Source organism: Adiantum capillus-veneris, chromosome 12 (assembly GCF_014529385.1).
Source record: "Adiantum capillus-veneris isolate H3 chromosome 12, ASM1452938v2, whole genome shotgun sequence".
Classification (NCBI taxonomy): Eukaryota; Viridiplantae; Streptophyta; class Polypodiopsida; order Polypodiales; family Pteridaceae; genus Adiantum; species Adiantum capillus-veneris.
In genome coordinates, this window is record NC_140942.1 from 52,886,917 (window position 1) to 52,904,786 (window position 17,870).

At 42.4% G+C, this 17,870-nt stretch overlaps 1 protein-coding gene across 3 annotated transcripts in view; it reads right to left on the bottom strand.

Moving 5' to 3' along the window:
- The window catches only part of LOC147445745 (FKBP-like peptidyl-prolyl cis-trans isomerase family protein), a 52,742-nt gene that overhangs the window by 27,730 nt on the left and 7,142 nt on the right, over nt 1–17,870 (bottom strand). For all 3 annotated transcript variants that reach the window (XM_086525171.1, XM_086525172.1, XM_086525173.1), the window contains exons 3-4: nt 15,719–15,768; nt 15,581–15,636 (exon numbers count right to left, since the gene is read on the bottom strand). In XM_086525171.1, the coding sequence (XP_086381297.1) occupies nt 15,581–15,636; nt 15,719–15,768 (106 nt within the window). The remainder of the gene's footprint in view (nt 1–15,580; nt 15,637–15,718; nt 15,769–17,870) is intronic.

The window sequence follows — 17,870 nt, forward strand, 5'->3', positions numbered from 1 at the left end:
TGATGCTTGCAATGACACCATTAGCTTTTTCTACCAAACCATTTGATTCGGGATAGTAGGATGTACTGTGACGATGTAGAATATGAAGTTCTTCACAGACTTCTGTGAGCAATCCCTTTCTAAACGCTGGACCATTATCAGAAACAATCTCCAAAGGTGTGCCAAATCTACAACAAATGTGAGTGTAGACGAATTTGCTCACTGTTTTCTCATTTACCTTTGCCACACTTTGTGCTTCCACCCACCTAGTCATATAGTCTACAGCCACTAGAATGTAGAGTTTACCATTTTTTGTCCTACGCAGAGGACCCATAGCATCAATGCCCCACTTTTCAAACGGTCCATTTGCAAGCACGATTTGCCTTGGACCATAAACCAATCTTCCATTCCCATTTACCTGACAATTGTGACAACTTTTACACCAATGTTGGACATCCACATGCAGACTTGGCAAAACATACCCCGCAAGCAAAATCTTCTTCACAGTTAATTCTTGGGCAAAATGACCACCACATGCTTCTTCATGCAAACCTTTTAGAATGGCTGGAATTTCCTCAATAGTTGGTACTCTTCTGCATACTTGATCCCTCCCTCTTTGATAGAGGGAGCCTTCTAGGAAGAGATATGCGCTTGCCTTCTTCATGAGTCTCCTCTTCTGAGCCTTCGTGAAGTCTTGTGGAAACCCGCCCTCCAAAATGTAGCTAATAATGGGAGTCAATGACTCCAATCCCTGGTATCTCGGTTGCTTGACAGTTGCTACGACCATGATGACCTGCACTTCTTTCTCAACACATGTAACTACTTGCTGTACAAGTAAATCGGCATCTTCATTCTATTTCCTAGGAATATGATATAGTTGCACTTCTTCAAATTGATTAAACAATCTACGAATGGCATGAACTTTTGTCCGTAAGCTTTCATTCTTGCATGCCCAAATACCTAAAATCTGTTTAACAATGAGAAGTGCATCTCCCTTTACCATGAGGCGTTGTATCCCTTGGCCAATGCACATCTTCAAACCATGAATTAGTGTGTCGTATTCTGCTTCATTGTTGCTAGCTGAACTTGGTAGATTGAACTTCTCTTTCATGACCACCTCTCCACTTAGGTTGAGCAACACTAGCCCTCCCCCTGCTTTTCCTGTGGCTCGACGAAAAGCTCCATCAAAGAACAAGGTAAAAGCATTAGGAATACTTTTTGGTGGTGGCAATGGTAGGGTCTTTACTTCAGGCACCTTAATCTCCTTTTCATGCACCCTATAAGTGAGAATCCCTGCCAATTGTGCACGCACACTATCTTCTACCTTGAAAGAGTATTGAAACTCTTGCAACTCTATAATCCACTTTGAGATCCTAGTACTAAGATTCATTTGAGATGACACCCAAGGGAACAAATTCTCTGCAGTGAGAATTACAAAAGGTTTTGGTAGCAAGTAGGATCTAAACTTTCTCACCGCAAACATGAGAGAAAGCATCATGAGTTCTGCTTCTGTGTAGTCTCTCTCCAAAGCATTCATGACCCTACTAGCAAAGTAGATGGGTCGCATCCTTGTACTGTGGGGATCTTGTTGTAGCAACACAACACCAATTGTTTCCCTTCCAACACTAGAGCTAACAAAGAATGTGTACTCCCAACAAGGAGGCATGAGTGTTGGTAGCTCTGACAAAATGACTTTAATGTTACAAAAATACTCTTCAAGCTCATCAGACCATGCAAATTCTACTTGTTGTGTCAACTTTTGCAAAGGATGAAGCAACTCCGAGGCTAAGTGAATGAAGCGTGACATATACTTCACCTTTTGAATGAATGAGATGACCTCCTTAAGACTCTTGGGTGATGGTAGCTCAATAAGAGCCTTTGCCTTTGAAGGATCCACTTCAATGCCTTTGTAAGAAACTTTATGACCAAGCAAGATTACTTCATCCTCACCTATATGGCACTTATCGGGGTTGAGTTGACCTCCCACGTCGTAGAGCTTCTTTAAACCTTCTTCTACCCTTTGTAGATGCAATGATTTTGAGCTATAAATACAGAAATCATCAATGAACACCCTAATTGACTTTCCAAAGAATGCTTGAAACACCATATTCATGAAACGTTGGAATATTGCAGGAGCATTTGTCAGACCAAATGGCATGACTCTAAAAGCATAACAACCCCAAGGAGTGATAAAGGTTGTTTTCATTTGCTCCTCCAATGCAATCCCTATTTGAAAGTAACATGAGTAACCATCGCACACAGTGTACTTCTCATGACCAGCTACCTCATTTAGTATCTCATCCTGGAATGGGAGGGAAAAGTGATCTCTTTTGGTTGCCTCATTGAGGGGACGGTAATCCACACACACCCTCCACTTGCCATTTTTCTTAGGAGTGACAACAACAGGAGAGACCCACTCTGAATTCTCCACTGGATAAATGAAACCTGCTGCTAGAAGCTTTCTTACCTCCTTGAGTAGAGCCTGCTCCTTAATGACTCCTAGCCTTCGTAGCTTTTGAGCCTTAGGTGTGGCCTCTGGCTTCAACTCAATCTTGTGTTGAACAACATCTACTCCACGCACATCGGTGTAGTCTTTAGCAAAAAGCCTCGGAAATTTCCTTAGCACACATTTGAACTCCTCTCTTTCATCCTTTGTAAGTGTTGTAGACAACATACCTTCTAACATTCCTTCATCTTCCACCTTTTGATTCTCTTGGGAACCTACCTCTTCCAAACCTCGACAAGAGGTCTCTTGGTTGCTTGGCTTAAACCTTACCCCCATGACTTCGATGGAAGACTCCTCTTCAGTAATGCTGCTGCTACTTTCTTCTTCTGAAGTGCTATCGGTCCAACCTTCTTCCGTCTCACTTTGAGATGATTCTTCATGGAGCTCCTCTTGGCGTTGCTCCTTCATGTCAAAGACAACCTTCTTATGATTGTCATTCCTGCAAATTAATTTCCCACTCTCCCAATCCTGCAAAGCTCGCATTTTCATTAGCCATGGTCTTCCTAGGATAAATGGATAACCACTTCCCATGGTCGACATAACATAAAAATCCACTGCCTTCTTAATGCCAAAGGCCTCCACAAAAACATTTTTACAAATGCCTACGCACCTAGCCTTGCTATTGTTTGCCATTTTCACTTTGATTTCAGGTGTCTCATGGATGTGCATGCCTAGTCTTTGCATGAGCCCTTCTGTCATGATGCAAATTTGTGCACCCCCATCCACTAGACCTTTCCTAACCAATCTTCCTTTTATGTAACAATCTAGCACAGGTGTAATATCCTCGTTCATTTCAGCATGTGCAATTTTTACAACAGGAAAACTCTCTTTTACCTTTCTCCTAGTGCTAACTGCCTTTGTTAAATCCCTCCTAACTTGTGGGCATAATGCAAGAAACTGAGGCCATGAGATATCAGGACCCTTACCTCGCATGTCTTCCAACAGGTTGTATGGAGCCATACCATGTCCAAGAGGGAAGTCTTGGAGATTGATACGACGTCGAGTCCTCTTAGCTTCCTTGGTCTCCTTTGCCTTCTTGCCTTGTCCATGGTCACTCTGTGATGGGACACCCTCTTTCTCTTTACCTTTTCCTCGGCGACGCTTAATGCCATTGGCTTCCATGTCAAACTCATTTGAATTTGTCACCTCTACCACATGCACATTTGGATCTGGCAAAGGTGGAACTCCTTCTACCCCTTGTGGAGGTGGTCTTGGTCCATTTGGCCTTTGTAGAAGCCTTGGTTGTTGACCAGCACCTTCTCCTGCATTCATCACTGGGTAATTCAAGTTAGGTCTCCCTGGCTCTCCACGGGGCCAAGGACAATTATACATCCCATGTCCAGACTCTCCGCAATTCCAACATTGCAAGACTCTCCTAGTTCGTGGCTCTCTCTCTTCTGACTTCTTTGCTTGTCCCTTTGGACCTACAGCTTGTGCAAGGTGAATTGACAGGCTGCTTAAAGATTCATTTAACTTCTCAATCACTTCAGCCGTTACCTCAGGAAGCTCCCTAGATGTTGATGCTTGTGACTTACCTTTGGGTCTAAGACCTTCTATTGGAACCTCTCCCCTTAAGCACTTGAGTTTCCTATACTTCTCAGCAGCCCTAGTTTCAGCTGCATCAAAAGTAGTAGATGCACCCGCCTCAACTTTTACCTTAAGGTCAGGAAAGAGTCCGGCTATGAACCTCTCCCCTTAAGCACTTGAGTTTCCTATACTTCTCAGCAGCCCTAGTTTCAGCTGCATCAAAAGTAGTAGATGCACCCGCCTCAACTTTTACCTTAAGGTCAGGAAAGAGTCCGGCTATGAACCTCTCCTTCTTTAAAAATTATGCACCATCACCAGGGTTAGCAACATTTCGTATCCATAGGGCCCAAAGACGTAGAAACTCTTGCTTGTACAAGTAGTAGTCATCTAAGTCTTTTTGCTTATGAGAAACAATGTCTTGCCATAGTTTTTGAGTGTTTTGGGGATCAAAGAAGTATCTCTTAAAACGATTCAAAACTTCTGTGTAATTACCCTTAACTTCCTCAGGCAAAGAGTCAAACCAAGTACTAGCATCTTTCCTAAGGACCACCTCAAACATTTCTACACGTTCTTGATCGGTTACTATCCTCTTGATACGGCAAGACATCTTGAAATTTGCTAAAAATAATTCTGCATCCTCTCCAGGCTCTCCAAAGAAAAGAGGATATCCAGACATTTGACGTTGGCTCTCCATTATTATGAAAGATTACAACACGAGTTACAATAAGGGATACAATAGAGATTTAGAACCACTCGCCTACAAATGAAGAAGTAAGAAAATACGACTCTAGGTTTTCTTCTTCAGCTATCCAAGCTTCAATGAGGTCTCGATTTGTTTGATCAAAACAAAAAGGTAGACTATTGATGAGCTCTAAGAAGGGTTGAAATTCTTCAAAGCTAAGGCGATAAACAGAAATCTCTAGAACTTCATTTTCTGGATCCAAAAGAGCAACCACGTTCCAAGTGATAAATTGCACTTGTTCTACAATTCCCAACGCACAAGCGGTTTGTATAAAAACTAGATCTTCATGCTCGTCGAAGGCCGTGAGAAAGTAGCAATTGACTAGGAGCTCCTTTCCTTCGAGTTCCACACAGTCGGAGTGAGGCAACCTTCTCACAATTTCATAAAGAACATCCTCATCAAGTCCAATCAAGTTTGCAAGATTTAAAGACTCCACTTGTGCTACAAAATTCTTGGACAAAAACTCCTTAGGATTATGGTTAAATCATTCAAAAGCATAAAGAGATTTACAATGTCTCTATGAACAAAGTGTCATAGAAAGTAGAGAAGGATGAGAATTTATACAAATTTGCAATCTTCTCTATGCTCTCTTTATTAAGACAAGCTCTGAATAGCTCCCTATCTCCTTTGTTGAAAGCGAAAGGAAGACTATTAATAAGACGCAAATGAGGGAAAAATTCACCAAATGTGAGTCTATGAAGCATGAACTCTGGCCGCAAGTTTTCTGAAGAGTCTTCCTCAATGGTGAAATGCACTCGCCAAACGCCAAATTTCACTCTATTTACCAATCTTAGGGCACACACTAGTTGGATGAATGCGCGGTCTTCCTTAGTGCCCAACAACAAGAGGAAAATGGAATCCACGCGTAGGACCTTCCGTCTTAACTTCACCACTCTCTTGTTATGAGGGAGACGCCTTACTACTTGCTCCTGCAACTCAATCGGTAATAGAGCTAGATCTCTAAGGATTGAACTTTCACTGCACACACATTCCCAGTTAGAACAAATGATCGTTTTTTGTTTCTTGTAACAACTTGGACAAAGAAAAAACAAACATACACACTATTTTGCCAGGCTGCGCTTCATTTTAAAATAAAATGAACACATGTACATCAAAAGAAGTGTGGTAGTTGATGAGAGGTAGAATGACAGGCTTTGGTGATGCAAGAATTTCTCCTACTCTTTGGACACCAAACATGAACACCATACGTTGTTGAAAATGGATTTTCCTACTAATTGCAATGTTTATTCTAATGTGTGGAGTGAAATAAAAGGGGAAAACCTCTATTCCTAGGCCATTATCCATGGTCTATGCATGACCTAATGCTTAAAACAAAACAAAAATATAGACGTCCAAACTAAGGTCGTACCTAATGAGAGACAAAATAAAAGGACTTACTGAAGCGTTTATCTCGGCCAACCTAAGAGGACCTAAAATTCTACGAATGACACGTTGAAATTGCAACTTAGTACTAACAATTATGTGTACCTTTTGCCTTGCAATGGGAATGAAGGGATCATACAAATTTTCGTGATTCATGCAAGCTACTTGACTATGCTAAAGGTTGATTCTACACAAAAATACACAAGCCGTTCCTCCGTGGGGGCACCAATTTGAAGCGGTCCGGGGCGGGCAACAAGAAGAGCAACCTCTAGACACCCTTCAAGGCTCCCGTGCTGCTCAATGGGGCTGGGGCACAACACAACACAAACCAAAACAACAAACCCCCAGCCAAATCCAAACTACACAAGGGGGACCACCTAGTTTAAGAGCGAACTAGGACGCAAAAGAGGAGAATTGTTAGAGCAACCCACAAACAAGCAAGGAATTTACACTAACCCTAAACCAATGGAACACTCTCACACACTAAAACACGAGAGAGAGAGAGAGAGAGAGAGAGAGAGTGCTCGGGCTGCTTTGAAACGTATCGGCAATGATCAAGCAAACACAACTATATATTTAAGAAAGAGAGAGAAAGGGGGAGAGGGTGCTTGTTGCATTAATACCTTCTTACAAATCTGTCATGACAAATCAAAGTGAGATTAGTATTTGTTCAACATAGCTTGCGTAAATTTCACCACAACGCATCACAAGAAAAAACCACCCCAATCACTGTCTTAAGGCCAGGGGAGTCCTCTCCACCCTGTCGCCTTCTTACAGTAAGTGGGATTTATGGCTAGATTGATGACAACACCAGAGACAAGCTATCAAGAACTTAACAAAAAACACCAAGACACTTACGCATCATTGTTGTCCAATACTTCACGTTGGAAGGGAGACAAAGTATCGAAGCTTAGTCCAAATCCACCCTCCTTGATTCAACAAATGTTGGGCTTACACTAGTAGGAGAAATGATAGATTTCCTACTCTCAATTAAATGAACACTCTCTCTCTTACAAATGGCATAGAGTTCCCTTGCTAATCCCCTATTACAACACATGCACATGCATAAGACAATGAGCTTCCACTCAAGAGCTCCTTCTAGAGAGGTTGAGCTTGGCTTCTCAAGCTATAGCATAGTGCTCTTGCTTATGGCTCCCCCCTTTTGTGCTAGCCACACCCTCCTTTTATAGCAATTTTGAAGGCTAGGGTTACTCCTCTAACCATGGTTGGGTTAGATTTTCAGCCATTTATCTAATTTCTTTTGCTTGGAATTATCAAGAAGTTGGTGGGGAAAGAGAGAGAGGAGAGAAATGGAGGTGATAGGACTTTTCATAGTGGGTTAGTGTTAGTAGAGTTAGTATTAATTTACAAATGGAATTGGATATTTACAATGGGAGTATCCATGTAGGATACAAATAAGGAAGAAAAACTCTTAAGAGGTAAGAAAAGGTGGATTTCTTACAAGGTTGATGCTCCAAGTGTCTTGAGCAGGGCCAATTTTGACGCTTGTTGACGGTCCACTAGCTTTGACGGTACATTTTTTCTCCACTCTTGACCTTCCTTGAGAGACAAGGTAATTGAAGCTGAGTAATCAACCACCATGATGCTGTCTTTTAAGAGAAGAGGCTGAATTTTGTGGTTTTTCTGATAGATATGGGTAAATTGGAGGAGGAAAAATGAGACTAGGTGATCAATTTTGGAATGGAATTGTGTGTGGGAGGTATGAGTTCACCATGGTTTCTCTTATTCTTCAAGGTTGAGGAGAAGGTGAGTAGGGTGCAGAGAGGAGTGGTGAGAGAGGTGGGGATGATGAGTGGAGAAGTCTGTGTGAAAGAGGAAAATGATAAAGTGGAAAAGAGAGTGTGGCTGCATAGCATGGGAAAACTGGGGTCCAGTAATAAAATCATAGCTCACAGCTCGTAGCTCAAAAAAATATGAAAAAATTTGAGACAAAAGTTCAGCCCACGAACTACAACTTTTGTTTTTATCACCTTTTCAAATTCGGAGAGCAAGTGAACTTTAAAAATTCAGCAAAACCGACCGTTTTTTTCCACTGCACAAGGTCCTTGTGGGGTCCTTCTTTGGATGATTCTTTTGAATACCTCCAAGAGTGAGCCCTCCATAGTGCATGTATACATGCCACCTACCCTTGACCTTATTTGGTAGGTCTATAATTGAAGATATTGTTGAGATCTATAATTGAAGATATTGTTGAGATTATGATATAAGTCAATAGTACAACTAAGAAAATCAAATATTGAGGGGTCTAAAAAATATGTACATGTCAAATATAAATAATATAAGTGGAAAAAAATATAAAGGGGTCAAAAGAAATCTCTCTCATTATGAGGCTACCATAAAAAGATAAATATTTTTGGTGTTCTAATTTTTTAGAAAAAAAAACAAAATAGATGTAGGAAGAGAAAAATCACAATAGTGAAAAAATATACACATAAATAAAACTAGTTTTTTTGGATTTTTGTTGGAGTTGGTAAGAAAAAATTGTGGTAATGGTGAGGCAATGTACAGAGCATAAATAGCACACACCTAGGTAGAAATATTTAAATAAATACCAAAATAATTATGAAAAAATCTTTTATTTAGGCCCTATATACAAAGAAATATTTACATACGCATGGGCCATAATATACTTATATTTTATATTTTTTATTATTTTTTTGGCTCAACTAGCCCAATGACTAGCTAATTGAGGGTTTTTTAAGAAGATATGGGAAAAGTCCCGTGACTCACGCACGCCTATGTACAGTGAAATGGTAGGGATAGCCACAGTGTTTGGGTGATTTTGATAGGGTGAGGTAACTCACTGTGGCAATTACAAAGAGCCGAAAAAACGGCTATCACTAGCTACATTGCCGATAAATCATGGTCTAAGATCCGAATGAATGTTGAATGTCATGTGATGTCCTGTGATGTCTGGTGATGTCCTGTGATGTCGTGTGATGTGACTGTCGATTTTGTACATGTGCTAGATGTGTGTTCCTAGTACGTAGGTACTAACAGTCAGTGTCTGCTAAGACGGTTTATGGCTTTTGTCGGTTTTGCAGGCGTAATCGCGGTCTATTACAATGCTTTCAAGAGGGGGGTATGTCACAAATTGATGACGTGGCGGACAACAGAAACCCTAATTTCTGCCAGAAACCCTAATTTCCGGAAATCGCGGAGACTGAAATTTATAAAAAATAAAAATAAAAAAAATTGGAAAATGATGAGCGACGCAAATTTCGCTTTTTCTCTACTTAAATGAGAAAGAGAGAGAGAATGCTTTTGCTTTCATGTTTTGACTCTCTGTGAGAGAGAGAGAGAGCAATTGCTTTTGATTTGAAGCTTTTGGGGCTCTGCTTTTGGGCATCCCTTGTAACCTTTAAATTAGTGGTGAGGGCCTCACTTCTCCAGGGCATCATGGACGCAGAGTCTGTGATGGTGAAACCCTAACGCTCTCTCTGTACTTTGATGATTGATTAATACAAAAAGAAATACCGAAAGGGGCGCCAGTCTTTGGGGCCAATATCTCTAGGCACGGAACTCCGCCGGGCCAGTGCAAATCTATTGTGATTTGTGAATTGTTTTGAAGTGGTTATTTGGTGCTGTCGCGGTTGATTCTTGACTTGGAGTGTCCAAGTCTGTTACACATATGGTGGCAGATGCTTAGCCAACAATGACAACATTTCCAGGAAATTTGGTTGGAGTGTGGACTACTCCTATCTCCTTATCTCCATGTTCTCTCTTCATCGATGGTAGTGTGGCCCTACATTATTGATCATTCGTTTTGCCCTTTTGTGAGCTTGTCAGAAACAGTTGTGGGACAGGTTTGCGATCTCGTGGGCAATATTCTTGATGTTCGACAGCAACGGCAGTTGATGGGGACATCTAGTTCCTACTTCCGCACTAAGCAACATTCGGATGCTTCTCCCGTACTTCCCTTTGTTGAGCTCCAACCTTGGGGCAACCCATTCCGATCTTCGAGGGCATGTTGCATTCCACTGAATGGTTCCTTTACTTTTCCCTTGAGTATTGGTGATATATTCTATACTGTATATTGGTTACACAGTTGCGTGGGTATATTCTCTTCAGCACAAGTGGAAAGGACAATTTTGGGGAAGATTGTAAGGAAGCAAGTTACAACAATGGGAATACATGTGCTCTCTCGAGTCTATATGGAGTTTGGTATATTGTATTGGATTGTACCTACACGTTTGATCTTGGCATATGTAAAGGAATGGCAGGCATAAGGTTTGATCTCAGGGAGTTTGCTTGGGTAGTTAGGTCCTGTTGGACCCCGACAACTTCTTTGGCAACATGATCCTCAGGTGACAACCTTTCAAAAGTCTTCTTATCCTTAGCAACTTGAGGTTATCCATGGTGTGATTCTCTTTGAGGCTCGAGTTCTATGAGATTCAGGTTTTGCTATTCAGTTACAGAGGAAGCAGTTTTACGCCAGGTTGTCTCAAATTTCTTTTTGGTGGTACATTCTCTCTTCCCAAGATTGAACACGAAAGGGGCTTCCTATATTGAGGGGAGCTCTCGACTTTAGCTCTAGAGCTTTCAGTGACAATGTTTGCTCTATTCCGACATGGGGTTCGGTTAGTTGTTACCTCAAAGAGAACTTTTGAGGACACTTCTCTCTTAGAGGGCTTCCAGGTTATTATCTTCAGTTGACTATTGGTGCTCCAGTCAGCAGAGTATCATGCACGATGTCTTCTAGTCCTTGGTCTCCTTGCCCGCTTTGTGGATTTTTGGATGGTGTGCTTTAGCCCACAATGCAATTAGTATCTTAGGGGGTGTTTTCTTTAGCTACTTCGGTGGTTGCTTCTTCTTCTTCGGAATTTGTGGTGTGATGGTTACTCTTCCCAGTGCATCCGAACAATAGTTCCCCTGTTTTGTCTTCTAGATTGATCATGGAGACTGTACGATTCAAGACACACCTACTTCCCTTATCCTTAGACTGACATGTTGCTTCGTATAGGTGATAGTGGTCCTTCTTAGACCAGGAACCAATTAGTCAGCCATGGCATTCTTCAAAGTAGGGAGATGTTCTTCTCTATTCTCTCAGATTTGGTTCAAGGTTTCACAAGTATATTCTTTCTTTCACATTCACTTTCCTTGGGTGATCCACTTACACAGGTAGCGACTGTTGGAGAGTTGTGGAAGAAATCCACGGTCCGAGTGTTCTCCCTTCAAAGGGGGATGTGGAGCCAGCTTAGGAGTCAATTTTTGAGACTACTTCCTTTCACTTCTAGAAGTTCCATGTGCATTGGACAAGATTGACAATTTATGTGGTGGCCTCCTATAGCGCCTTGTTCTTCTCTTGCAGAGCTTGGGTGCAGGGCCCCTTGATCTAGCTATATTAGTTGTAGTCTCAATATTGATATGTGTACCTTTCCGTTGGATGTATGTTCTCGATTCACTCTGAGAGTGGGGTGATATTCTCTCGAGATGTGTTCCAAACAAACGAAGATTAGTAGCACTTTTTCACTCTCAGTTCTCATGAAGTTCCTTTAGGTACAATTTGCAATTTAGCATGATGTATGGTGGTTGGTGCAGTTCTTTGGTTCTGCATCATCAGACAGTTGATTTCTCAATAGCGTCAATTGTCCACATTCTTTGGACTTCCCATAGAAGCTCGAAGATTCTCGCATGTGGTATGTGACCGGAAGTGCAGATTTTCGACTCTTTCCTCAAGGGTGGAGCCTTTGAGAGTTGGGAAATGATCCGAATACCCGTAGTTTATACCTTCACCCTCAGTTTTGATGGTTTCTGTTGAAGCGATTAGCAGAAATACCTACTGCAGCTGCTCGCTGTGCGACTTGTGAGTCAGTTGAGTTGAGGAGATTCTTGTTTGAGATTGGTTCTTCTCAAACGGACAACATTTTACATCCCGGACATCTTTCGAGGGTAGTGGTTGGATGGTATAGCGGTCACATATTGTTCAACCTCAAAGTCTTGTTGTAGATATCCTCGTCCACGAAACCCTCTCTTTACAATTGCAGATTGCTCACTCCAGCTTCCTGGTCCGTCTTTCGTTCCAGGAGCTGAGAGGGGATGTTAAGAGTTATGGCATCTCTCTTGCGCATGCTAAGAGGTGGTACCCATGTTGAGGTCATGTCAATGGTCTCATGTGTAGGAGCAGATGGCAGTAGCAGTATCAATTGTGTGTACCTTTCTATCCATTGGGGCTATGCGGGACCACCCTTGGTCACTTGAGTATGCAGCTTTGTGATCAACAATAAGAGCCTTTCCCAGATCTCTCTCTCTCTCTCTCTCTCTCTCTCTCTCTCTCTCTCTCTCTCTCAGATGTCCTCTCTCTTTCTACCTCAGTTATCTCTCTTCTCCACAAATGCCTTGTTCATGCATCTGGCATTGCAGGTGTTCTCTAGTGTCAAAGGATCTCATCAGAGTCGAGCCAGATTGGAGTTGAGGTGTCCACCGGATCGGCGGCCAGTTCTTGTCTTCATTGCATCCTCCATTGCCAATTCTAACAACAACAAGGTTCCCTTTTCATCCTCTAAATATGTGTACACTCAATGATTGGATTGATGTGGAGGGTTGCATGTGGACTTTTTCCTTGGGTCTCCCGTAAAGATGGATTAGGCCTCCACCATCGTAAATTAGGCTGCTATTAGAGAGGTTACTGAAAAACTGTATTTAGAGAGTTAGTCAGAGACTAGTCACTCAGAGATGTCAATAGACGTTAGCATGCATGGTCTCACGGCACATGCAGCATATGCATGTCCTTTTCAAAACCACCGAGGACATCTTATGCTGAGTCAATAAGGAACATGGAAAAGAGTCTTAAAGCATGGGAAAAAGGACTTCAAACCATGGAAGACACCTTATGCTGATTCAATAAGGAACATGGAAAAGAGTCTTAAAGCATGAGAAAAAGGACTTCAAACCATGGGAGCACCTTATGCTGATTCAATAAGTGACATGGACAAGAGTCTTAAAGCATGGGAAAAAGGACTTCATGGAAAAAATGCCACTGAAACAATCTTTGTTCTTTTGACAGAGTTTACTCACAACATTTGCAGTATCTCAGTAACTTGTGAAAAGGGATGGTGCTGCCTCCCGTTGTTGTAAATTACAAGTAGCATTTCTAGAATTTTGAGATTGTGCCTAATTACATGGCTGGATTTGATGGCTTCATCCTTTGGCTGCTGATTCTCAGCCTTGTGGACCACTTGACAGATGTGAAAGAGATTATACATTCCAGCAGCCCAACCTCGGCTATTTTGCTTATTTTTGTGCTTCCTTGGACGGTCTCTCTACAAATAAAATATATATACCTAGATGAATACAAGAGAAGTCCACATTCATCTTCAAAGGAAAGTACAAGGTATAGACTCCTGGTAGTCATCCACAAGACGATATAACCATCAGCTCCATGATGCATAGTATTGACTAAATACTGTCACAAGTTGGTGATGTGGCACCACCCCTAGGGAGTTTAGCCATTCAAGACCACTACTATGGACAACCGGCCAAGTGGGAACAAACCCTAAAAGGTGATGACGTGGACAGCCAGCCATAAAAATACCTAAGTATAGACGGGACAAAAACTGTACGGACAGCAGCGTAAAATGCAGAGCAGTGCTGGCATGGCACACGTACGGAGTTCCACAGTTTGCGTAACAGCCCAGAGAGCGCCAGCTTTTGGATCAGAAGCTTTTGGACACAGAGCTTTCATAGCAATTGCTTTTGGGCCTTTAAACATGTAGAGGGGGCACTCTCTCTGGCATTCCCGGTTTGGAGAAAGAAGAGCGGAGTTTCCGCACTTGTACCTTTGCGAAGCAATACAAAAGAAATACCAAAAGGGGCGCCAGGGTTTTGGGGCCAGTGCATCTCGGAGTGGAACTCCGCTACTCCATGTCTCGTGTGGATCTTTCTCTCTCTGTTCAAGTTGTTTTGAAGCGCTAAAAGTCTCTTCCAGTCTGTTCTTTTTAGTCGGCACGTGGTGCCCACCCATTACAAATACTATGACATTCCACTAACGTCATTAGTGCCCAATAGTGGGTGTACAACTAGGTTCTAATTTATGCTCCCACACACACGCGCTCATACACACAAGCATACATCAACACAAAGATCTGCATACTGAGTTTTTTTCATAACTCTAGAGATGCAGGGCAGAGATGCAGGGCAAACTCAGCCAAAATGAAACCCAGCACTAAAAGAACCATTAAATAGGAAAAATTAGAACACAAATAAGGTAGTTGATAGGGCATACGCACCACAGAAGATAGAAAGAATTAACACAATATCAACTGGTCGTGACTCAGACGAAAACTTTGCGAGTGTAAAGTGTACATATCCACTATACGACTAAAAATATACCCAAATGAATCCTTGATAGGCCCAGATTCACCTTCAAAGGGAAGTGCAAGGTATAGATTCATGGTAGTCATCCGCAAGACAATATAGCTATCAGCTCATGATTCATAGGATCAACTACGACATCCCCACTAAAGTCGTCAATGCCCAATAGTAGGTGTCGAGCTAGGTACACACACACATGAGCATACATCAATACAAAGGTATGCGTACTGAGTTTCTATCATAACTGTAGAGATGCAGGGCAGACTCAACCATAATGAAGCCTAGCACTAAAAGAAGCATCAAATAGGAAAAATTAGCACACAAATAAGGTAGTTGAAAGGGCATACGCACCACAGAAGATAGAAAGAACTAACAAAAATTTTCCCATGGTTTTCAGTGTTCTTGCATGGACACCGATTACCATAACTGCTGATGCAGAAAGAAACAGGGGGGCAGAAACCATAACTGCTGGTAAACCATGCACAAAAGCATGAGGATGTAAGGGTGCTGAAAGGGGCTGAGCATCTGGACTGGTGCACCAAAGCAGGTGTGATCTATGTGTTCTATAGCCATGTTGGAAGCTGGGACTGTGCCTCACTGCATTGCCTCTTCAGTGTGGCTCCTGATGCATTGAAACAGCTCATTCATGAAAACGAAATTATTGATAAATGAGACATTGACCAGTATGCTGTGTCACGGATGCGTTGAAAATTTTCTTGACAAGTGTAAAGGGGACACACTATCCAAGCACAAGAATCATGCTAAGATGGCCTTGAGAAACAAAAACAGAAGGATATAAACTAATCTCTTCCTAAGTGAGACAACTGATTAGAAACACACCCTGGCAATCATAGTCAATGCTATGTAAGTTAGAGCCTCATTGCCCTTGACCCCTAGCAATAGCCAAAACAAAACGTACGGGCATCATGGAAAGAATCAATACCCACCTTCATCCCTAGCATTGTCACTTGCATCCATGAGCCCAATAGGACTGAAAACCTCAATGGAATTAAACTGATTGAAGCACCCAAAACATGTAAATCATAGCTAAAAGAGCGCCCCTGATTCTACAAGAGTACATTGACATGCAAGAAGAAAAGGCTACCTACCTGAGACCATTTGGCAAGGTCTTGTATTCACTCTCTGGAACCTTTTCTCCTTTCAGCTGTCACGAGGAATTCACATTGTTATAAGATATAAAGATCAAAATGCTGGGCACTAAGAAAGGTTAATAGCTTGAACCTTACAGCTCTTCGACTCGTTGATGCAGCTTCCGCAGTATCTTTATTTACAACACCTGGATATATACAGTAACAAGACCTCCCTCTCTCTCTCTCTCTCTCTCTCTCTCTCTCTCTCTCTCTCTCTCTCTCTCTCTCTCTCTCTCTCTAGAGTACCGATGAGGGTGGATTCATCACCCATTGTCTCTCTCTTGTATTGGGCGCCCATTGTATCAGTGCTCACACATACCCCACACAGTTCCAGCTAGTAACACTTCTAGATTCAATTTAGTATCTCTCTCTTGTTTTTACTAAGACATGGTATCAGATTCACCAGTATGTAATAGATTGGTCTCATAGGTCATTTTGGCCTTTTGAAGACGTTAATATATCATTTCATTTCATCATCTCTCTCTCTCTCTCTCTCTCTCTCTCTCTCTCTCTCTCTCTCTCTCTCTCTCTCTCTCTCTCTCTCTCTCTCTCTCTCTCTCTCAGTTGATAGAGGAGCACAGTTGGCAGGGACATAGATCCCACTATTGTTATATATGATATTGTGTTGATTTCCGACTCCCCGGAGGGGATGCAGCGTCACTTAGATGCTTTGTACACATTTGCCCACGATAGTGGATTGTCTGTTAACTTGGGGAAAACCAAGGTTTATGGTGTTTTAACACCACACCACAGTGGGTCAGGAGGTCAGCACCCGCTTTTACATATGGTCAGGAGACAGTGGAGTATACAGATGCATACACCTATCTTGGGGTAGTCTTCAGTGGACCGGCATTTTCATTGAGGAGAGCAGCAAAGACTAGATTGACGGGAGCTTATGCAGCCTTGGGAGGATTGGAGAAGATGTGTTCGCAAGTTCAGTTTCAGGAACCTTGAACAAAGCTGTGGATTTTTGACACTCTAGTGGCTTCAGCTATGCTCTATGGGGTTCAGATTTGGAGGCCCTCAGTGAACCACCAGGGCAGATCTCGCAGCACTGATGGATGGAGATGTATGGAGAGGCCTCTAGTCTCTATGATCTCTTGGATGATTCGAGCTAAGGCCTCAGTGCCACATGAGATTATTCGAGCTGAGCTAGCTGCCCCCCCTCTCGTAGTTGAGGCCCTTACTAGATCAGTTTCCTTCATGCATAATTTATGGGACCTCCCCAAAGACAGATATGCTCGGCTAGCCCTTGAGTCATTGCTCCTTAAGTCATCCCGACAGCTAGCGCTACAATGGGACGCAGCATGTTGGTATGGGCAGATGACATCCTGGTTTCAATCACATGGCTTCAACATGGATAGACTGCCTCCATTCCAGTACTCCTTGGATGCACCCTCCCTTTCTCTCACATGGACAGAGATCACTAAGACTTAAACGTGGGGATTTAATTCAACTAGATACCAGAGGCACATGGATACAGTCAGTACAAGAGTTGAGCACTAAGGTGGCTTTCTATAGAGAGCATCTCCTCCAACTAACAGAGGATGAATATGTGATCAGACCAGCCTATATGGACACTCATTTATCCTATCGGAAACGATGTGCTATTGGTCAGATGTGCACATCATCGCATCAGCTAGAGATTGAGACTTGCACATTTAGGAGAAGCCACGATATGCCAATTGTGTCATATAGAGCCAGAGACATAGTTACATCACATTTGTCATTGTCCGTAATTCTATGAAATACGAGGCCGCTTTCACTGTCTATTCAGAGAGGGCTTTGGCCAATTGGTAGAGTCATGAGATATCAGGATCAGATGCCTCGGGTTGTTTTTGCTAGAGCTACGTAGACAAACGGAGAGTCTATTAAGGAGACAAGACAGTGGGAGACATTCACAGAGGGAGGTCACTGACTTCTTTAGAGCAAGGACTCGTGTCACGAGGACATGGCAATTGCTAACCTTAGTTGTTGGTTTCTTTCCAATGATTTTTGTTTTATTTTTGAGACCCTCTTTTTGAAGTTGCAAATGGTCGGACATTGTATGGCCAATGTGAACGGTGGTTTCACCCACAGACAGGAAGTTGGTCGGCACCGGAATTCGTATAGTAAGAGAATGTCTAGGCTCAGTGCAAGGTCATGTAGGTCCCCTCGTCGCACTTAGCAAGTTGGTGGATACTAGGAAGTGAACTCAATAAAGGCATAAAGTCTAAGGTGGGACTACCAACAAAAAGTATCCGATAGT